This window comes from Chlorella variabilis, assembly GCF_000147415.1.
Source record: "Chlorella variabilis unplaced genomic scaffold CHLNCscaffold_20, whole genome shotgun sequence".
Classification (NCBI taxonomy): Eukaryota; Viridiplantae; Chlorophyta; class Trebouxiophyceae; order Chlorellales; family Chlorellaceae; genus Chlorella; species Chlorella variabilis.
The window spans coordinates 79069-100120 of NW_005435068.1; the positions used below are offsets into that span (position 1 = coordinate 79069).

Genomic DNA, 21052 nt, shown 5'->3' on the forward strand with positions numbered 1-21052 from the left:
CCGCTATGGCCGGCCAGACAGGCAAGACCGGGAGCGGGAGCGGGGGCGGGAGCATCTCGACGGCGGCAGGCACCGCGGCAGCAGGCACCGCTCGCGCAGCCGCGACCGCAGCCGTGACCGCGGCCGTCGGCACGGCGAGGGCGGGCGCGAGGAGCCGCGGCACGAGCAGCAGCAGGCGGACGCCGCGGCGCCGGCCGTGCAAGTGCACATGGATGGCGCCTCTGCCCAGGGCAAGTCCGCCAAGTATGGCATAGACTGGTCCAGCCGCGTGCCGGAGGAGGCGCGGCAGGCGGACCGCAGGTGAGGCCGGGCAGCTGCGCCCTCCTGTCCAGCTGCCCCGCAAGCCGCCCGGCGGGCCCAGCGTGCACGCGTCTCTGCCTCTGCTGTGCGCGCTGGCCCCGCGCTTCGCCTTGCTCCTTTGTCCCCTCTGCTGCCTCATGCACGTTCGGCAGTGCAGGACCCCCATGCTCTCACTCCCCCGTCCTCCCTGCCCTCCTGCTTGCTTGCAGCGACTTTGCGGAGCAGACGCGGCGGCGGCTGGAGGAGGCAGCCAGGAGGAAGGAGGCGGAGGAGCGGGAGGCGGCGGCGCAGCGGTACCAGCGCAAGGAGTACCGCACCGGCAAGCTCACAGGTGTGCGGAAGCTGCCAGGACGCTTGCCTCGGAGCTGGAGCTGCCAGCATGAGGGCGAGCCTGCACTGGTTGATCGTTGGTTCAAGTTGGTCAGCTGGCTGGGGCCTACAGCTCGCCTCCGAACACTCCTGCCCGCCGCACAGCCGGCCAGCTCACCCCTTTTGCTGCCTGCACCCTGCCTGCGTGCCGTGCCCTCCTGGCTGCAGAGGAGGAGAAGCAGCGGCGCCTGGCGGAGATGATGGGTAATGCGGAGGAGCACGAGGCGGAGCGCGCGCAGCGGCTCAAGCGCCAGGCAGACAAGGAGGCGGCAGAGGGTGAGCGAGCCCCCGCTCCCCGGCGCCCGGCCTCCCGCGCTTGCGCTGCCCGCCGCGCCTGCCTGCCGTGTTGCGCTGCCCGGCAGGCAGACCCTCCTCCTGGCTGCCGCTCGCCTGCACCGGCCCGCTGACCTGCCGCTGCCTCGCCCCCCGGCCTGCAGAAGCGGAGCACGGCGCCAAGCACCACACAGACACCGCCGCCTTCCTGCAGGCGGCCACCAAGGATGTGTACGGCACCACCAAGGGCGGGTCCCTGGAGGACACGGTGGGACGCCGTGCATATTTCAACGAGCGGCGGGAGGGCGGCGCGGCCTTCCGCAAGACCGGCTGAGGCGGCGGGGGCCGCCAGCTGACTGCTGGCAGTCGCGGCGCACGACTGTGCGACGGCCGCAGGAGCCGTGGAGGCCAAGCATGCCCTCCCTTTGTTGTAGATTCTGCAAAGTGTGCTTGTAATGCTCTTCGGACTAGTGCTTCAGGGCATCAGGGCTGGGTGAGGTCTGGGGCAGGGTGTGAAGGCACTGCGGAGGCGGCGGCGGGGCGGCATGCGCAGCATGAACATATGCGGCCAGCCCAGCACACACGTTCAGAAACTTGTCCGGCTCTTCGCTGCGCGCTGCCCTAGTTACCCCACTCTTCCAGACTCCACGCCATCAGACCCTGCCTCCTTCAATCACCTCGCCCACTTCGCTGCATCACCCCGGCGGACGCTTGCAGCAGGTGAGCAGGGCAGTGCGCCGCTGCAAGCTGACCCCCGCCCGCCGCTGCAGCGCGGGGGGCAGACACCGCCACGGCTGCCGCCGCCGCCCCGTCCTGCGCTTGCCCTTTTCACACGCCCGCGCCCGAGTCGCCGCCTGCCCTTCTTCCTGCAGCCAGCAGCAGCAGGGCGGGGATGATCGCGCCAAAGAGGCAGAACCTGGCGGGCAACCCCTCCCAGATCCTGCCCTCGGAGCTCATTGACCGCTGCGTGGGCAGCAAGGTGTGGGTGGTGATGCGCGGCGACAAGGAGATTGAGGGCACCCTCAGGCGAGTCGCTGCGTGGGCACGCTGCGCGGCCTGCGGGGCGCGAGCAGCGTGGGGTGTGGCAGTGCAGGCGCGCTGGCAGCCGGGCGCATGAGCAGCCCGCCCGCCGCGCGGCGCCCGCCGTGCCTCCTCCCACCATCCCAGCCTGCTGCTGCCGCCCGCTGCCGCAGAGGGTTTGACGTGTTTGTGAACATGGTACTGGAGGATGTCACAGAGTACGAGATTACGCCAGAGGGCAAGAAGGTGACGGTGCCGTTGCTTTTATTTTACTTTCTTAGATTCTTGCCGACAGCCCCCATGCACCGCACATGCATGCACAGCACAACAGCTCTCTCACGCAGCACAACAGCTGCTGGCCCTGCAGGTCACCCACCTGGACCAGATTCTGCTCAACGGAAACAACATCGCGGTGCTGGTGCCCGGCGGCAAGCCAGAGGACCAGTAGCGGGTGGGCGGGCGGCATGTTTGTAGGCAGGCGCAGGCGGCGGCGCGGTTCCGAGAGTCTCGGCTCGAGCCGCCAGCAGCCCGCATGCACTCGCCGACCTCCCGCTGCGGCTGCCGTTGCTTCCCTGACGCATGCATTGTTTATTCTGTGCTTCCCTGCTGACTCTGCTGCTGTAAGGTATCGTCCGTTGACATTGAGCGGGGGTTGCAGGGGCAGGGCAAGGCTGCGCACTGGTTCCAAACACCCATGCCTCAGGGCGGCGGCGCCAGCGGCGCCGCCAAGGTGGATCTGCTGGCCTCTAGCGGGCTGGCCCTCTGATGACACGACTTTGGGCCGTCGTTTGAGCATCGATAGGCTCGCTTCCCGGCTCTGAACCCACCTGATCACTCGGGCTGTTGTCGTTTTGCCCTCCCGGCAGCTCTGGGCCTCACGATGATCTGACAGCGACGCGATATCAGGCATCATGCAGGTGGCAGGCCACCCAGTCGCTCGCACACTGGAGGCGGGAGTCACGCTCTTCTCAGCGGCGGAGATACGAGTGGTGCGTGCAGCCAGGCCAGGGCGCAGTGGCCCACTAATTCCATCGGCTGGCGCCAGCCGGGCCGGCGCTGGGACGCCAACTCCCAGCCCCGCCGCCGCCCACCGCCCGCCGGCCTACTGCCGCCCGCCGCCGCAGGTGCTGCTGCCGGTGGGCGAGGCGCCTGAGGCCGTGTTCCAGCGCTACGCCTCCCTGATTGTGCGGCACCGCCAGGTGGAGCTCAACAACGTGCGAAGCTTCTACAAGGAGGCGCAGAAGAGTCCCTTCAAGTTCTTCCCATGGAAGCAGGGCAACATGCACTTCCGCTTCCTGCCGGTGCGCTGCCGGCGGCGCGTGGGGTGCCAGCGTTGGATCTGCCGCTCCCCTGGAGCAGACAGCGCAGACCTGGGACCCCAGCATGGCAGGGGTGACCGCGGGGCGCAGGGCCAGGGGACAGGCAGCCGCGGCGGTTGGCAGAAGGACTTAATGGTGGGGGAGAGATTTACGAGCGGCACGCCAACGCCTGCCTGCCCTCCCCTCTCCCACCCCCCGACCCCTCCCTCCTGCGCCTGCCATCCACGAGCAGGAGGAGCTGGCTCTTGAGGCCTCGCCGCTGGCGCCGCTGCACAGCCACCGGCGGGTGCTGGGCGTGATTGGCATCATGCACTGCCCAGAGGTGCAGGACGTCGCCAAGGCGTACCTCCAGTTTGAGCAGCGCTGCAAGTGAGGCCAGCTGGGGGAGCAAGCTGGGGGGGGTGCTGTGCAGGGAGCAGCTTCTCGGGAGCGCTGCCGGGGAGCAGTTTGGGCGCAGCCATGTCAAGGGACGGTTAGGCAGCAGGGCATTAAGAACCTCGCACTCTCTGCCGGCTACTTCCCCAGCGCCAGCATCTCGACAGGCGCATGCCGACCCATCCTGCACACGTCATCTGTACCGCCCACCCTGTGCCCCTCTCCACCCCTGCTTCCCTGCAGGGCCTTCCCCGACGCCTTCACGCTGCGCTGCTTTGCGTTTGAGCCCAGCGACGAGCAGATCCAGGAGGACCGCAAGGGGCAGCGAAACTTCATCATGTTCCCACCGGGTGGGTGCAGGCAGTACAGTGGCTGTGGGATGGCAGTACAGCGGCAGCGGCAGCACGCTTGGCGGCAACTTTTAGTTTTGCCGGCAGGCCACGCAGCACGCCCATGCCACGCCCCACCATGCAAGCGCATGCCTCTCCCCTCCCTTGCTCACTTCTGTTGCCCCTCTCCCACCACCTGATAAGCCTGGTGCTCAATGCCATCTCAACGCCATGTCCGCGCTTTCCACCTGCTTTCCATCTCTGCAGGTGACTATGAGCAGCTGGACAACCATGCTGAGGTGGTGATGCACGACTTTGCGGCCTGCCTGCTGGCGGAGCTGGAGCGGTGGATGCTCAACGCCTCCCCCGCCATGGTGGACCTGTCGGGGCAGCTGGTGGATGCGCCGGAGTTTGCGGGGGCCACGGGCGCACTGGAGGCGGTACAGACGAGGCTGTACAGCGACGAGGTGGGGCGGTACGACAGCGCAAGATGCGGTGCAGCGGCGGCGCCATTGAGTGTGGGGCGGCACGGTGGCAGGCAGCAGCTGGCTGTGCCTCACGGGCTAGCTCGTCGCTCGCCGGCCGTGTCGAGCCCTGCGGCGCTGCCTGTACTGCCACTTTTGGTACCGCAGGAGCTGAAGACCAAGAAGCGGTACGGCCGGCTGCAGAAGGCCATGGGCGACTACTGCCTGCTGGCGGGCAGCCCCCTGGATGCTCAGGACCACTACAGCACAGGCGGGTGGAGGCAGGGGCAGGGTCTGGCAGATTCAGGAGCAGCCGTGGTGGACAGCATGTGTGCGTGGGCGCACACCGCTGCCGCTTTCAGTCGCCCTGCTGATGGACATCGCTTCTGCCGACGCTGCCGCTGCCTGCGCCGTGTCTTGCTCTGCAGCCGTGGAGCTGGGGCGTACCGCCCAGGACTGGATCTACCTGGGGGCGGCACTGGAGGGGTATGCAGCGGCCAAGGTGCTGCACGAAGCCATCACCCACGGCGCCTTTGCCATCAACCAGAGCAGGTGGCTGTGATGCAGTGCTTGGCGTGTCCGCATGTCCGCGTACATGCGGTGGTGGCGGCGTGGTTGTCCCGCCGTGCACACACTCACACACACACACACTGCCTCCGCTGATACCGCCGGTCGATTCCGTCACCCCACCATCACACACGCCCAGACACTCCACACACACGCAAACACATACGCTCCGTCCCTCTCCCCTGCAGCGTGTTTAATGACGAGGAGCAGTGGCGCACGCCCCGCAAGGAGACGCCCGTGGAGGGCGACGGCGAGAACGGCGGCAGCGTGTCTGGTGAGCGCACGCGCCTGCCTGCCTGCATGCATGCATGCGTGCTGGGTTGTGAGGCCCTGGCTTTGGTCACCGCACTTCACCCCACCCCACATCACACACGCACACACACACGCAAGCCCCGGCACCCTACCCACCCACCCGCCTGCCTCTCCACCCCGCAGAGGCCTCCCGCGGCAGCAGCGCGTTTGGCGGCGCGCAGTTCTGGGCGGCGCTGCGTGGGGTGGAGCGGCTGGAGGGCGAGGTGCGCAGCCTGTTTGCCGAGGCCAAGGCGTCCATACGGCGGCGGGGCGGCCAGCCGCTGCTGGTGGAAAGCGACCTCAAGCTGGCGCGCTTCGTGGCGGGCCTCCACGTGAGTGGCGCCTGGGGCTGCGGGATGTGGGGGGTGCTTTGTGGCGTGGCACGCACGCAGCCACTGTAAGCGCGTGTGGAACGCAGTCACGGGCATTGGTCTGGCAGTCACAGCCTGGACCACCAGCCTACGTGCCTTCCAATCGGCCTGCCTTCCAATGCATGCAACCTCCCTGCCTGCCCACCTGCCTGCCGCTGCCCCCTGCTTGCAGGGCGTGCTGGCTCGCCGCGAGGCATCCGAGGTGGTGTCCCAGCTGCTGCTGGCGGCTGAGGGGCTGGCCCTGCCTGAGGATCGGCTGCTGACGTTTGTGGAGGGGGCGCAGGTGCGTGCCGGCCCCTGGTGGGCATGGCGGCTGCAGCCGGCGCAGCGACGGCTCTCGGTGCCGCAGGGCGTGCCTGCAGGGGGTCGTGTGACGCCGGCAAGTGCCTGCCTCGCCTGGTGTGCCACCCTCATGTGCCTGCCGGCCTGGTGGCCCACCCACCCCCCTGGCGTCCGTAGGTGCTGGGGCTGGTGGGCAGCGCCCGCAAACGCGTGCTGCTGCTGTGGCAGGCGGTGGAGCTCAGCAAGTTCCTGGGCTTCCCCACCACCCGCACCCTGGACGTGGCGCGGTGGGTTGGGGCTGCGGGGACGCGTGGTGGAAGGCACAGGCACTCGGAAGGAAGGGGTTGCTCCGGTGCCACAATGCACCTGCGGCAAGGGCCTGCGTGGCCCGACTCTCCTGCTGTGTCCTCTCGGTGTCTCATCATGCTCCATTATCTTGCCTCCCCTGGCCCCCACCCCACCCCACCCCCAACCTCTCCCCCGCTTGCCCGTACCTTGTGCAGCAAGGCGCTGGAGCCTCCTGACGACCCTCAGGATGCGGAGGGCGAGGAGGCGCTGTGGGGCCGGAGCCGGGCGCTGTCGCAGAGCGCCGTCCCGCGCTCCTGGCCGCAAGTGCTGGCAGGCTGCCTGGAGGCTGTGCTCGGCCTGGCCATCTATGCCAAGCAGCATGCAGACGTGTGGGACGCGGCGGCGGCGCTGCTGCGGGAGCACTCAAGCGAGCTGTCGGCGCACCGGCAGCAGTCGCTGCTGGAAAACCTGCTGGCGGCGGCCAGCCAGCTGGCGGCGGCGGACAAGTGAGCCGTGCCTTGGGAGCCCGCTGGGATGGTTCCATCATCGGGTCCTTGGCTGGGAGGCGGCAGGGCGCAGCCTGGGGTCTCAACGGTCGCATGCCCCGCTGGGCTGTGTGGCTGGACGCGGGGATAAACGCAGAGGGGCGGAGGCGCATCACCGCTCCGGCACGTGGCCTCCTACCTCCCATTCCCACCTCTTCACCCTTCCACCTGCCCACCCTGACCTGCTTGCAGGGCGCGCCCCGGCCCCGGCCCGCCCCCGCTGCTGTACTTCCAGGCGCCGCGGCCGCCGCCGCTGGCGCAGCGCCCCGTGAGGTTCAGTGTCGGCCTGCGCCCGGCGCCCGGCAGCCTCACCGGCAGGCAGGGCAGCGGGCCCTTCCTGTACGACCCTTTCAGCGCCAAGAGGGAGCAGGCAAGCCAGGCCACGAAGCCTGGGGGTGCCCCTGCTGATGCACGTGTGGCTGAGCGGGCAGTTGGGCCCGCGCCCGGGCCGCCGCCGCTGCGCTGCAGGGGCTCCTGCCGAGGCTCCTGCCTCTTCTGCTCCTGCCCGCCTGCCCGCCTTGCCTGCCCTCCCCACACCCACCTTCTTTGGCACCTAAACCCCTGCCTGCCTGCCTGCCTGCCTGCCTGCCTGCCTGCCTCGCAGGCGGCCGCGGCCAAGAGCCTGGCTGTGTCGGCGGGCCCTGTGGAGTGGGTGTGTGGCGAGGTGGCCAGCGTGGAGGTGGAGGTGGCCAACCCCACGGCCGTGGGCATGCGGGTGAGAGGGCTGACCTCCTCAGGCTGGCAAGAAAAGGCGCAGCCTTTTCCTGGCGCGGTGCCATGTTCCGTCGGACCGTGTCGCGCTGGCGCTACCGCCCTGAATGCTGCCCGTCCATTGAGTATGCTGTCTTACGTTCATCCTATGCCTCTTCCCTTTCTTTCCTTTCCAATCCAAACCCCATGTCTAATACAGATCGACAAGCTGGTGCTGGAGGCCAGCTACCTCGGTGACGCCTCCATGGCACCCCGAGAATACATGACCATCACCTCCACCACGCAGGTGCGCAGCGCAGCGGGGGGGGCCTTCGAGCGGCAGCCGCCGGGCGGGGCGCAGGCGTCGCACAGCCGTTTGCGGCATGGGCTCCCCCCCCCCCTCCCCAGCTTGCTCTGCCCTGCCTCTCCCTGCACCCATCCCCCACTCCCGACCATCACCCCATGCAGCTTGCCTTGCCCTTGCCAACCACCACCACTGCCGTTGCTTGTTGTGGTTACAGTCTGCATACATACTGTATCTGCAAAGGAACGTGCGACACAGACCCCACCGGGGATCAGAGATCTACCAACCCCTTCCCGCGCACCCCTCCCTGCCCTGCCAGGCCGCCTGGAAGCCCAAGCCCGTCTCCCTGAACATCCCTGCCTCCACCAAGCCCGTGCGCATCATCCTGGAGGGCACTCCCCTGCTCAAGGGCATGCTGGTGCTGACGGGGTGCAGGTGGGATGGCATCTGGGCTTGGCTGGCTGGCCGCCTGGGCCCCAGCTGCTGCCTGCGCGCGTGCTGCCTGCGTGGACCGCTGCTGTGGCTGCCTGCACGCACTGCTTGCGCCGTCCCTGGCACCTGCTGCGCTGCCTCCTCTCGCCACCGCAACAGAAAACTTCAACCCCCAACCCCACACGGTCGCCAACCTGCAGGCTGACAGCCTTTGGCGGCGTGTCTTGGTTCCAGCCCTGGAGCCGGCCGCCCCCCAGCGTGGGGCAGCAGATGGCATACAGCCGGCGGGAGGCCGGCGGCGGCGGCGGCGGCGGCATGGAGCCTGCACCCTCTGGCTTCAGCGCCGTCAGCGGGGTCAGCGGCGTGGCCAACGGCGGCGGCGGCACCGCCGATGGTCCTGCCGCGGCGCCAGAGGCGCGGGTGGTTGTGGTGGATCCGCTGCCGCTGGTGCAGCTCAGCCTGCAGGCGGCGGAGGGGGTGCCGGACAGCCCGCAGGCCGGCGCGGCAGAGGGGCTGGGCATGCTGCCGCCGGGCGGCGAGGCCGCGGGCAGGCCGCACGCGCTGCGGCTGCTGCAGGGGCAGGCGTATGCCGCGCGGCTGACGGTCACCAACAACAGTCGTGCGCCCGTGGGCTGGGCCAGTGTCAGCGTGCGGTGAGTGGGATGGCTGCTAGGGCTGGAGGACTGGAAGGTCATGTATTTGCAGATTTGGGGGCGAAGCAAGGGCCTGCACACTCTGATGTCTGTGACGCAACACCCCATGGCCTCCTGCAGCTGCGCCCCTTGGTGCCCCGCTCCTCAGCTGCTTGCCCTGCCCTGCCTCCTCCTGGCTCTCGTCCGCCCCGCTGCTGCCGCCGCTGCAGGCAGAAGGAGCCCGCCAGCCGCCTGTCCATCTCGGTTGATGCCGCGGCGCTGCAGGCGCAGATGCCGCTGGCGGCGGGCCAGTCGTGCAGCGTGCCGCTCACCTTTGCCACCGGCGTGCGTGCCACGCATGCTGCCGAGGAGGTGCTGGCAGCCGAGGTGTGCCTGGAGTATGTAAGCCCCGAGGCAGCAGGCCCGCTGCTGCAAAACGGAGACGGCGGCAGCGGCGGCGCCGGCGAGCTTGGCGGCGGCGGCGGCGGCCAGTCGGCGCTGGGGCGGCACGCCGTGCTGCCTGTGGACCTGCACGTGCAGCCGTCGGTGCAGGTGGTGGCGGTGCAGTTCCGAGACGTCTACCTGCCGGCGACGAAGCGCGGCGCCGGGGCTGGTGCATGCAGCGGCGGCGACGGCGGCGGCGGCAACGGCAGCGGGGACGGCAACAGCGGCGGCGACATAGGCAACAGCAGCGGCGATGGCGGCACCGCCTTTGAGCGGCGATGCGTGATGGAGGTGGTTGTGTCCAACCGCGGCCGCTGGCCGCTGCAGGTGCGCAGGCGGCAGTGGGTGGGAGGCGTTGCGCCTCGGGCCGGCTTTCACCCACCAGCTGCTCGCGGCGTCAGACGCTTATTGCTCATGAAAATCGTGTGATGGGTTGCCTGCCTGCCTGCCTGCCTGTCTGCCTGCCCGCGGCTGCCGCGCAGGTCTGGCTGGGCCCCGGCACTCCTGACGGTGAGCAGCTGCTGGCTGCTGCCGCGCTGGATGCGCTGCTGCCGCCGGTGGTGCCCCCTGCGGCAGAGGGGCTGCCCACCAGCGGCTTGCTGCGGCCGGGCCGGCGCTGCACCGTGTCTTACATTCTAGACCCCTTAACCAGCGGCAGCGGCGGCGACGCAGACGCAGACGGCGGCGGCAGCGGCAGGCTGGGCAGGGGCGGCGGCGGCGGGGGCCTGCCCTCGCGCCCGCCCTTGAGCTTTGAGGAGCAGCAGCGGCAGGCGTGCGCGGAGCGGCTGTGCCGGGCGCTATCGTTGTTCTATCGGGTGGACGCTGACGAGGCGGGCTTGCCAGGTGTGTACCGCTGTACTGCTTGGTGTGTACTGCCTGTTGTGACCCTCTGCTGGTGTGGTAGGCAGACGATCTCACCACCTTCCCCTGGCCTGCCAGCTGGTGTGCCTGCCTGCCGATCCAGCGACTGCTTTCCCCAACCTGCCCACCCCTCTGCATGATCCTCATCCTCTCGTTTCCCCTGCCTGCCCGCCTGTGCAGAGTCTGGCGTGGGCATCGCGCCGCTGGTGCACGGCGAGGTGTACAACGGGCTGACGTACCGCAACCTGGCCCTGCTGGAGCCCTGCGCCCTCACCGTGCGGCTCACTGCGGAGCCTCACCAGCAGCAGCAGCAGCAGCAGCAGGAGGCGCAGGAGGAGGAGGAGCAGGAGGAGGAGGAGGAAGCAGAGAGCAGCGGCAAGCCGGCGCAGCAGCCCGTGCAGCTGGTGTCGCCCCCAGAGGCATCGGGGCACGCCGAGCAGCAGCAGCACGCGCAGCAGCAGCCGCACGGGCAGCAGCAGCAGGCGCAGTCGCCCTACGCCCGCTTCCCGGCGCTGGCGGCCGCGCTGGGCCAGCTGCTGAGCGTCACTGTGTGGGTGACCAACCATGGGATCGCCAGCGGCAGTGGCGGCGGCAGCGCAGGCGGCAGCAGCGGCGGCGACGGCGGTGCAGGGGCCGGTGGGGATGCTTCAGGCGGCGGCAGCGGTACTGCGGCAGGGCCTCTGGAGCTGCAGCTGGATGCGGCGCTGGCCTGCCTGCCGGTACGGGGCAGCGAGCAGGAGGAGGCTGCGGCAGGAGGAGCCGGGGTGGCGCCCGCCACGCATGGCGACCTGACCGCTGTGTGGAGCGGCCAGCTGTGGAGCAGCCTGCGCCTGACGGTGCCCGCCGGCCAGACCGTCAGCCGGCGGCTGGGGCTGTGCCTGCTGGCCCCGGGGCTCTACCAGCTCAGCCTGCAGCATTGGCGGTGCCGGCCCGCGGGGGAACGCGCGGCGGCGGCGGCCCAGCAGCAGCAGCAGCAGCAGCAGCAGCACAAGAAGAAGGCGGCGCCTGCGCCGCCGCCGGGCCCGCTGCTCAACACGATGGTGGCTGTGCACCCCTGCTTCGTGCTGGCGCAGTGACTATGCACGGCCTGCATGCCGCGCTCGGCGCTGCTGCTCTCGTGTAACTCGCTGCCGCCGGCGCCTGGGCTCGCTGGGGCCGGGGGGGTACCTACTTTACATGGCGAATCGGGAGGAATCAGGGGCTTTTCACAGGCGAATCAGGGGTTGGTCCAGGGGCGTTTGACAGATCGGGAAGGGAATCCAAGTGGGGTCTGGTGATAGTTTGGATGGGGGGAATACATTCGAGCTAGGCTACAGTCATGCTAGGCTACAGGAGTCCAGTGGGGTGAGGTGTCCGGTGCCCAGAGGGAGTGAAGCAACAGGGGGAGTAGCGGCGCATATTGGCGGCTGCACACAAGAAAGCAACAGGGAGGCGGGTGGCGGCGCACAATGGCGGCACGCCCATATAGCTCATACATCAGCAGCTTAGGTTTCTGGTTGTGCGTTCAAAAGGTTCAGAGAGGAAGGGTGCCAGGGATGAAGAAGGTTTGGAGAGAACAGGTGCAGGATAAAGAAGGCATGAGAGTGACCACAATGTGGGGAGAGGATAGGGAAGGAAAGAAGAAACCTGCGCGGCGGCGTGTCGGCGCCATGCGGCAGCATGTTGGCAGCCATAAGGCCAGCGTCTGGGGCAGCGCCAGCCACCCCAGCTGGCATCGGCAACGCTGCCATGAATGAGATCGGGGTCGGGCCAGCAGGGCGCCCGCGCTACTCGTCCTCAGTCTCCGTCTCAGTGACGGTCGCATCGCTGTCCTCGCCGCTGCCGTCGCTGGCCGCGGCAATGGCCAGGCGCCTGCCCTTGCCCTTGCCCTTGCCGCCGTCGCCGCCGCCGCCGCGGGAGGGGCGGCCCAGCGCCTTGAGGCTGGCTGCCACCTCGGTAATGTCCTGGGAGGAAAGCGCGGCAGCGTCGTACAGCTCAATCGGGAAGTTGGTCTGGGCCTGGGTGCCCTGCAGGGCGGGCACGGGTGCAAGGCAGCAGGAGCAGGAGCGGGCAGGTTGGGTGTGTCGCAGGCCGGGCGTGGCTGCGGCAGCCTTTGCATGCGTCCCGCACATGAGCCTGAGTGTGTGTTTGCTGCCGCCGCCTCCTGGCCTGCCTGCCGGCTCCAGCCGACATGTCCCCAGTCCCCGGCCCCGCCAGCCACCCCCAGCCCCACCCCCAGCCCACCCTCACAAAAAGGTATGAGAAAGGTAGTCCGGCTGCTGTTTCTTGTGGAGCAGAATCGGGCCAACAAGCCACCCCCAGCCTCGCGCTCACCAGCAGGCAGATGGCGCCCTGGTCGTACGCCCGCGCCGCCGCCTCCTCGCTGGCGTGCATGCCCAGGTAGTGGCGCTTGCGCTTGAAGGTCACCTGCGCCTGCCAGCGCCGGTTGTTGCCGCAAAGGCACACGCCCTGGTACCTGCGGTGCATGGACCAGGGCGGGAAGGGTGGCGCTGGGGGGTGCGCATGGTGGAGGAGGCAGGGCCGACACTGGTGCAGCTGAGGCAGGTCTGAGGCCAGGCAGAGCAGAGCACCCAAGCCCACCGTGAAGACTTGGCCACCGGGTGTAGCGCCGCAGCAGCAGCAGCCGCGCCCGCGCCCGCACCTGCCGCGGCGTGCGCCGGCTGCACCAGCTGCAGGCCGGCAGGCAGGCCAGCCGCAGCTGCGGCAGGGCCGCCATGCGGCAGCTGGGTGTTTGTGATGAGCTCGGAGCCAGAGGCAGCGCCAGCGCCAGCGGCAGCAGGCTGCTGCTCGCCCTCCCCCTCCTCCTCCTCCTCGTCTCCAGAGCTGTCGACGGCGCGGCGCCGCTGCTGCCTGCGCGGTGCCGCAGCGGCGGCGGCGGCGCCGGCGGCAGGGCTGGTGGGCTGCCCATCCTCCTTCAGCTGCTGCCTGGAGGCCTCTGCGGCGGGAGGAGGCAGCGGCAAGCGGTTGGCCGTGTGAGTGAGTGCAAATGGCCTCAAAAGGCAGCGCCCCTGGCTGGTTAGCAGGCTGACGAGAGTGTGGGGATGTCACTCCGGCAGGGCAGGCACTCTTGCGTGCTGCCTGCCCCAGGGACGCTGGGCCCCACCCTGACCCTGCCTCTCACCCCTGATCTGCTGGAGCACCTCCTCCAGAGAGCCGAGGGGAGCCAGCTGCGGCGCCTCCCCCGGCCGGTTGAGCGGCAGCAGCTGGCTCATCTGCCGGCGCGGCTGCTCCTGCTCCTCCTCCACCTCCTCCTCCTCCCCCTCATCGTCGCCGTCGCTGCCGTCGCCGCCGCGACGCCGCTTGCCGCCCTTCCTGCCGCTGTGCGGGCGGCGGCGGCGCCGCCGCGGCTGCCCGCTGCGTGCCGCCTTCTGCCGCACTATCTGCTTGTTACGCCAGGAGGCAACCAGGTCGTAAGCGCGCGCCGCCGCCTCCTCCTGCCGGTAGAATCCCAGCCTGCAGGAAGCAAGGGGGGTGCGGGGACAGGCAGGGCCTTCAGTCTCTTGAGCATTTGGAGCCAACACTGCTTGCTGGATGGGCGCAAGCGGGACATGGGAGCAGCGGGTGTGCAAAGGCATGGGCTGAGCAGGCAGGGCATGCAGGCAGAGGCATGCAGGACAGGCAGGCAAGGCATGCAGGACAGGCAGGCAGGAAGGCAGAGGCAGGAGGGGCAGGGGGGCGGGTGCCACCCACCTCTCCCGCTTGCCATTGATGGATATGGCGGCTTCCCACAGGCTGCGCCTCTTGCACCATGACACTCCCCTGCAGCCAGTCAGGCGGGCAGGCAGGCAGGCAGGCAGGCAGGTGGGTGGAGGAGGAGGAGCATGGCGCAGGTAGGCAGGCGGCCGCACAAGGCAGGCAGGCAGGCAGCCAGGTGGGTGGGTGGGTGGGTGGAGGAGGAGGCATCGTGCAAGCCAAACAAGGGCACTTGGGCGAAGACAGGGAGGCAGGAGAGGCAGGGGCTGCAGCAGGAGAGGCAGGAAGAGGGCAGCGCCAGGGCGGCGCCAGGTGCCAGGCGTCGGCAGCAGGCCTCTTGCCTGTAGGCAGATGTTTTCATGAGGTGGGGAGGCGTGTGCAGCAGGTAGCCGCCGCCTGGCAGCGCCACAGCCACCTGCGCTGCCGCCGGGGCCGCGCCGCCGCCGCCCAGGGCAAGCAGCGGCACCAGCCCGCCCGCGGCAGCTGCTGCTGCGGCAAGCGCGGGGGCTGCGGCAGAGGAGGGATCGCCGGCGGCGGCGGCGCCACCGGCCTGGCCCTGCAGCTGCTGCGGCGGCGTCTGCGGCAGCAGGCCGGGCGGCCGGAAGAGGCCGCCTGGCAGGAACAGGGGCAGCAGGCCGCCGTTGGCTGCCACACCAGACGGCAAGCCGGCGAACACGTATTCGCCGCCAGCCAGCCCTGCTGCCAACGCCGCGGCGGTGACGGCGGGAGATGCGGCCGGCACCGCGGCTGCCTGCTGCTCGTCAGCGCCGTCGGCGCCGGTCTGGCGGCGGCTGGTCCGGCGGCGGCGCTGCGGAGCGGCCTGCGCATCCTGCCCGCCCTCGCCCTCGCCCTGCCCTGCCTCGGCCTCGGCCTCGGCGCTGCGCTTACACCCGCAGCTGCGCGCGGCGGCGGCGGCGCGGGGCGGGGCCACGGCCTGCCGCCGCGCCTGGCTGGGGGGGCCGCCGCGCTTGCTCTGCGGCGGGCTGGGGCTGTCGCCTGCTCCGTCCACCTGCTGGCAGGCAGGCAGGCAGGCAGGCAGGCAGGCAGGCAAGGAAGGCAAGGCAGTGGGACACACAGGGGCGTACACCAGAGGTGCAGCCAGGGCAGGTCTGGCGGCAGCATCGCTCTGGGCCAGTCTGCTGTGCTGTAGCAAAGCGTATAGGCAGAGGGAAAAAAAGCGGTGCGGAGAGGCCAGGCGCAGCAGCAGCACCTGGCGCAGCTGCAGAGATGCCAGCCCGCCCTGCGCCTGAGCCAGCCCCAAAGCGGCAGCCGCCGCTGCGGCGTGCCGCGCCGCCGCCGCTGCGGCCGGCGTGGGGGCGGGAGCCTGGGCCTGAGCCGGCGCATCGGCGCCTCTGTTGCGGCGTGTGAACCGGCGCTGCGGGCCCTCGGCCGCTGCAGAGGGGGCTTCTGCCGCCGCCGCTGCTGCTGGCGTAGCTGCCGCTGCCGCCGACCTGGCAGCGGCCTGGCGCCACAGCTGCTCAAAAGTGGCGAGGACGCCGGCCGCGGGGCCCGCGCCGTGCGCGCCGCCGGCAGCCGCCGGGCCGGCGAGGCGCGCGCCTGAAGGCGGGGAGGCAGGCCACAGCAGGGCGCCCTGCTCGCGCCGCGCCTTGGACGGCTGCCGCGCCCGCTGGCTGCGCCGCTGGGCCTGCCCTTCAGAGCCCTCCTGCTCCCCAGCAGCGCCTGCCTGTGACGGGGGGTGGCTCACTGTGGGGGCCGGCAGAGGGCCGGCACAGTCCAGGGCTGCCAGGGCGGCAGCCGTGTCGGCATTTGCCTCCTCCTCCGCCTCCTCCCCGTGCTCCTGCTGCTGCCGCTGCTGGGCATGCAACGGCAGCGCGCCCCCAGGCGAGGGGCCCGCGCCGGCGGCGGCGGCCGCCGCCGCCAGGCCGGCGCCGCGCCCCGGAAGTTGAAGGGGCAGCTGGCCGGCGCTCTGCAGCTGGCTGACGCTCTGCAGTGCCGCCATGACCTCTGATAGCTGCTGCTGGCGGTACGCCAGGCTGGTGGGCGTGCCCGGCGGCGGCGGCGGCAGCCGCGGGTCCCTGCCTGCAACGCTGCTGCGCGTGCCGCCTGTCGGGCCGCTGGCAGCTGGCGCAGCCTGCGGCAGCAGAGCGGGGCGTGGGAGTGCAGGGGTGCCCTGGTGATGAAGCGATGCAGCAGCAGCGGCGAGCAGCAGCGGCGAGGCCGAGGCTCCTGCTCGCACCTGCGCCTGTTGGGAGACGGCTGGGGCGGCTGCCAGCCTGGCACCGGGCCCCTGCCCCTGCTGGCCGCTGGAGGCAGCGCCTGCGGGCAGGACGGGACGGGGCTTTGAGCAGGCATCAGGGCTCTGGCCGCCGGCTTCGGAAATGTGGCAGGCTGGCTCTGTAGTGCCCTGCCTGCCGCAGCCAGGCAGCAGGCACGCCTGAGCTCTAAAGGCCCCTCTGCGACACCCTCTCACCCAGCGTGGGCGCAGGCGTGCCGCGCAGCCAGCTGTCGTCAGGGCCGAACAGATCGTCCACCGACACAGGCTCCTCCCACTCCAGGCCGCCTGCAGAGGAAAGAAGAGGGAGAGGAGAGGCAGAAGCGAGGCAAAAGCTTGGGGAGGGGCGCACAGCGCGTGCGCTGGGCAGGAGGGTTCTGGCAGGGCCCAGGCTGCTGCCAGGATCCAGGGGCTGGCAGCGCCGTGGCAGTCGATGCTCCCGCGGAGGTTAGCTGCAACGGTTCAGCCGCACCTGGCATCTGTTCGGCTGCCGCCAGCGCCCGCCGCGCGGCCTTGTCCCCGGCTGCAGGCGCCGCTGCCATGCCAGGGACCAGCTCGTCGATGCCAAGCAGGCGGGCCGCCACCGCGGCCGCAGTGCCGTGCTGCCCCGCCTGGGCGGCGTAGGCCGGCTGGAGGTGAGCCTGCATCTGAGCTGGCAGGGCCGCACCACTGGAGGCCGCAGCAGCGGCGGCGGCGCCCGCTGCAGCTGCCGCTGCTGCCAAAGGCGCCTGGCGTGTGGGGGAGGGCCTGTGGGCTGCCGGGCCCGGCTGCACGGCGGCGCCGCCTGCAGCTGCTGCCGCCGCGCCAGGAGAGGCGCGCCTGCCTGGTGCAGCGCCCTGCCGCGGTGGGGAAGGGCGAGCGGGGGCCTCCCTGCGGGGCGGCTGGCAGACGGCGGCCTCGCCGCCGTCCCCCTGCGCCGGTTCTTCGCTGCTGTCGGTCCCCGGCTCGGCGTCAGGGCTGCTGCGGCCGCCGCCTGCCTCTGCCACCGGCATGAAGGCAAGCGCTGGCTGGCCGTGTCCTGCTGGCGCCGCGGCGGGCCGCACATAGGCGGCGGCAGGGCCGCCGCCTGGCATCCAGGCAGGCTCCGGCTGGCCGCTGCCGTAGAAGGAGGCCGCCGCCAGGTGGCCGCTGCCGCCGTACGCTAGGTTGCCTGGGTGCAGCAGCGGGGCGCCTGGCCAGCCCGGCAGGCTGCTCCCGGCAGGGCCCTGGGCGGCCATGTGGTTTGGAAAGTAAAACGCTGGGTGGTGGGGCAGGAGCGGCGGCTGCGGAGGGAGAACACCGGCGGCAGCAGCTGGGTGCGGCAGCCCCCAGAGGAGCCCCGCCTGTGCCAGGGCAGCCGTCTCCAGCAGCCCTGCAGGGGCAGCGGCCAGGGAGGGGGCGCCAAGGTTGTCATTGGCTGTTGGCGGCGGCAGGCGCTCGGGCGGGTGCTGGCGCAAGGTAGCGGGACCGCGGCCCCCAGGGCAACCCAGCCTGCTTGCAGGAGGGGCGCTTCTTCTCCCACAGGGAGCCAGGGATGCGGTGGAGTTGCCAGGCAGAGACAAGGTGCTCGTGAGCACGTGTGGGAGGGTAGGGCAGGTCTGCTGGGCTGCCCTCTCCCTGCCCCTGGGCCCAGCCGTGGCCCCTCACCTGCAGGGATGTAGAAAGCCCCGCCTCCGCAGCTCCACAGCGCTGCAGGCAGCCAGGGGAGGCCCGATGGTGCTGGTTTGGAGGCCAAATCTTGGTGGGGTGGATCGGGCAGGGAACGCGAGCTTTCGAATGACGAATGACGGCCAGCAGCAAAGGAGAGCAGGAGGCACCCACCTGCACCCACATCCTGCGCGGGCTCGACGTGCTCCATGGTCGAGCCGTCCCAAGCCCGCAGCCCAGCGCTCTCGCTAGGTTGCATTGCGTGCGTGTGCAGCTAGCAGGCACGCTCTCAGAGTGCTTTGCACCAGCGGCAGACGAGCAATGCAGCCCTCGCTGCTTGCAAGCTGGGGAGCGCTGCTCAATCCGCGCTCGGCAGCAGCGCCGTGCGCCCCATGCCTTCACTGAGCTTGCAGCTCTTGGAAAAGCGATGAGCAGGACAAGGGTGGACCAGAATGGCGCCTGTAAGCACTGGGAAATGCATGCATGGCCCGCCGCCCTGCTGTGCAGGTGGCGCCGCCGTGGGTTTTTGTTGGAGCAGGCAATGAGCAGCCACTGGGTCGCTGAAGTGGCTGCTGGCCACGGTGGGTGTGCTGTTGGATGCTGAATAGAACATACAACATCAACTAGTCCAGCAGTGCATTGGGGAAGGGGAGGGGGGACAGGGCCGCGTGCCTTGTCATTGGCGGCGGGACAGCCGCCTGTTGCCGTCTCCTGGAACCACCAGTCAATTTCGCTGGATTACAAGGCGCAGGCGCAATGATTGTACAGAGAGGAAAGCACACAACACACAACGAGGGGAGCAAACAACAGCAAAAGCAGACGCGAATCAAAGCTTCAGAACAGGCAGTGCGGCAAGGGAGCAAGACTAACCAGCCCGGGCAGAATATGAACATGCCGGCCGGCCTCACCCTCGCTGCTGCAGCGCAGGGCACCACAGCTGCTGGTGCGCCTGCTGGCGCGCCACGCTGACCACGCCGCCGCACAGCTGGCACACATAGCTGGCTCCCTCGGCCCGGCAGGCCAGCAGCTCAAGGTCATGAGGCTGTGCCGCCGGCCCGCCACCAGCAGGAGGCCCAGGCCCCGTGCCGCCCTCAATGTCCATCCCTGCGGGCCCGCCCTCGCTGCCGCCGCGAAAGCTTGCCTGCTGCTGCTGCTGCTGCTGGTGGTGGTAGAGAAGGCCGCTGGGGGCCTGAGGCGGCGCCTGCGGCCAGGAGCAAAGCAACGCGAAGAGAAGCCCATGAGCATGAGCCCAAGTGTGGAAAGAGAATGGGCGTTGCATTTGGCGCTGCTGGCGTTGGAAGCCGCAGGCCGCTTGCCTGTGGCACCTGCTGCAGGCTGATCAGCGAGAGCAGCCCCGCCAGCTCGTCGGCTGCGCCCGCGCTGGCGCTGCCCGCAGCCAGCGCTTGCTGCACCCTGCGGATGGCGGCAGGGAGGGCGCAGCAGGGTTGGCAGGCGTGGGGGCTCACCAGTGCCCCTTGCTGCCTGTGCATTATGCCGACAGCTGCTCACTCACTTGGCCACCGACTCGTTGGCTTCGCGCTCCAGGCCCGCTGCCCGCAATACATCTGCCACGACCTGCGGGAGGCACAGGTAGGCGGCGGGCGGCGGCGGCGGCAGTGAGGCAGCGGCGCCGCGCGGGTGTCGGGCGCGCTTCCAGACTCCCGGCCAGCGGCCTCCCGAGCCTACCTTGAGCGCCACCAGCGGCTGGCCCTCTGCCACCAGGCGGTGAGCAAGCGCCAAAGCCGCCTGGATGTCTGGGGGGTGATGAGAGGCTTCTGGGTGCTGCATGATTGCGGGGCTACGGGGCGGAGGCGCCAAGAGAGAGTCTGCTCGGGCCCGGCGGTACCTGGTGCAAGTACAGGTCGCTCCGAAATCACGCCAGGCCGGGGTGCCTGGCGCGCCTGGGCAACGCCGGGAACTGCCAGTGACCCTGTACCAGCCGTTGGCGCGTGTGGGAATGCAGTAGCGCAGGATGTCCGGAAATCCCCGCCGCTCCACGCGAATCCCGCGGCCTGGGGCGCAGTCCGCCGTCAAGCAGACGCCGCTGCAGCCGCTCAAGCAGCAGGTGGCCCTGCGGGAGGGAGTGGGCAACCACTGCAGCTGCGCCTGTCGCAGGCTGCCCCCACCTGCTTCCCTGTCTCTCAGCTTGCACGCAACCAACCGCGCCCCTCCCCGGCCGCCCGAACACGCAGGAGAACATCCCTGCCCCCGCCGCCGACACGCGCAAGCGCAAGGGCGTGAGCCCCGCCGGCAAGTCGGGGCCGCTGGCCAAGCGGCCCGCCAGCCGCGCCGCCACCACCGGCGCGCCGGCCTCTCGGCGCGGCGCGCCAGCCGCGGCAGCCCCGGCCTCGGCCTCGGCGCCGGCGCTGGCGGACGAGGGCCTCTGCTGGGAGGCTGTGGCGGAGGAGACGGGATGGAATGTGGAGGACTGCCTGGCCCACAAGATGTCCTTTGCCAAGCGGGCCGACCCAAAGGGGAAGGTGCAGGCGCTGGCGACGCACGTCAAGCGCCTGCGCGCCGCCGGCCGGCACCTGGCCGACGCCTGGCAGCACGCGGCGGCGCACGCCGAGGCGCTGGCCGGCCGCCTGGCGCGCGAGGAGGCGGCGCGGGGCGTGGAGCGCGAGGCGCACGACGCGGCGCTGCGCGGCGTGCAGGGCGAGCTGGGCGCGCTGGGCGAGGCCATGCGGCAGAGGGAGCAGGAGCTGGGGGAGCGGCAGGCGCAGGTGCGGCGAGGGTGTTCGTTGGGGAGCGGCGGCTGCATGTAGTTGGCGGTACTAATACTACATGCGTGTATGGGTGTTTGGGGGAAAGGTGGCGAGGGCCTTGGCGGGTAGGAGGGCCCCTGCATAGTGGAGGCAAGGAGAGGACGCCCTGGTGGTGCTGGCTGCTGGCTGTCCCGCCGTGCTCCACCGCTGTCCCTGGGCCCGGCTCGCCGCTGTGCCCTGCCGCGCGCCGCAGGTGGACACACTGTCGGCGGAGCTGGCTGCGGCGCGGGTCACCCTTGCTGAGGCGCAAGCAGCGGCGGCGCGGGCGGCGGCCGAGGGGCGGCGCCTCAAGGAGCAGGGCGAGGAGCTATCGGCCCAGAGCAAGGCGCTGAGCGAGATGCAGCAGCAGGCGCAGAGGTACAACGCCCAGCTTCAAGAGTACAATACCAAGATGCAGGGAGAGCTGCAGGTGGGGCTGGCCGGGCGGCGGCACGCGGCTGGGCAGGCAGCAGCAGCTGCGGCACGCGGGGGACCCGCCTCGGCTGCACTGCCCGGCCGGCGCCCTGGCGGGCAGGCGCTGGCGATGCGTGGCAGCACGTGGTGCCAGAAACGGCGGCGCGCTTTGCTGCACGGTTGATG

The 21052-nt window shown here is 70.4% G+C and overlaps 4 protein-coding genes across 4 annotated transcripts; 2 read left to right on the forward strand and 2 right to left on the reverse strand.

Annotated features, from left to right (window-relative positions):
- Positions 1-1834: 1834 nt before the first annotated feature.
- On the forward strand, positions 1835-2410 carry CHLNCDRAFT_138271 (hypothetical protein; the record flags this gene model as incomplete). Its single annotated transcript, XM_005844769.1, has 3 exons — positions 1835-1980; positions 2136-2208; positions 2330-2410. The coding sequence occupies 3 exons, from the start codon at positions 1835-1837 to the stop codon at positions 2408-2410; spliced, it is 300 nt and encodes a 99-aa protein (XP_005844831.1).
- A 463-nt stretch (positions 2411-2873) lies between these two features.
- CHLNCDRAFT_138272 (hypothetical protein) lies at positions 2874-11232 on the forward strand (the record flags this gene model as incomplete). The annotated part of the gene is made up of 20 exons (XM_005844770.1): positions 2874-2951; positions 3087-3263; positions 3514-3650; positions 3900-4006; positions 4253-4452; positions 4618-4741; positions 4878-5001; positions 5205-5290; positions 5452-5639; positions 5851-5961; positions 6138-6247; positions 6464-6754; positions 6986-7223; positions 7398-7508; positions 7704-7790; positions 8107-8222; positions 8420-8872; positions 9082-9622; positions 9778-10138; positions 10337-11232. 20 exons carry the CDS (start codon positions 2874-2876, stop codon positions 11230-11232), a joined length of 4536 nt encoding a protein of 1511 aa, XP_005844832.1.
- A 690-nt stretch (positions 11233-11922) lies between these two features.
- CHLNCDRAFT_138273 (hypothetical protein) lies at positions 11923-17919 on the reverse strand (the record flags this gene model as incomplete). The annotated part of the gene is made up of 15 exons (XM_005844871.1): positions 11923-12162; positions 12470-12611; positions 12737-13091; positions 13278-13609; positions 13847-13915; positions 14074-14858; positions 15060-15406; positions 15581-15941; positions 16047-16126; positions 16281-16370; positions 16555-16810; positions 16973-17232; positions 17362-17433; positions 17709-17750; positions 17883-17919. 15 exons carry the CDS (start codon positions 17917-17919, stop codon positions 11923-11925), a joined length of 3468 nt encoding a protein of 1155 aa, XP_005844933.1.
- Positions 17920-18612: 693 nt separating this feature from the next.
- CHLNCDRAFT_138274 (hypothetical protein) lies at positions 18613-19496 on the reverse strand (the record flags this gene model as incomplete). The annotated part of the gene is made up of 4 exons (XM_005844872.1): positions 18613-18909; positions 19034-19121; positions 19222-19283; positions 19395-19496. The coding sequence occupies 4 exons, from the start codon at positions 19494-19496 to the stop codon at positions 18613-18615; spliced, it is 549 nt and encodes a 182-aa protein (XP_005844934.1).
- Positions 19497-21052: the final 1556 nt, after the last annotated feature.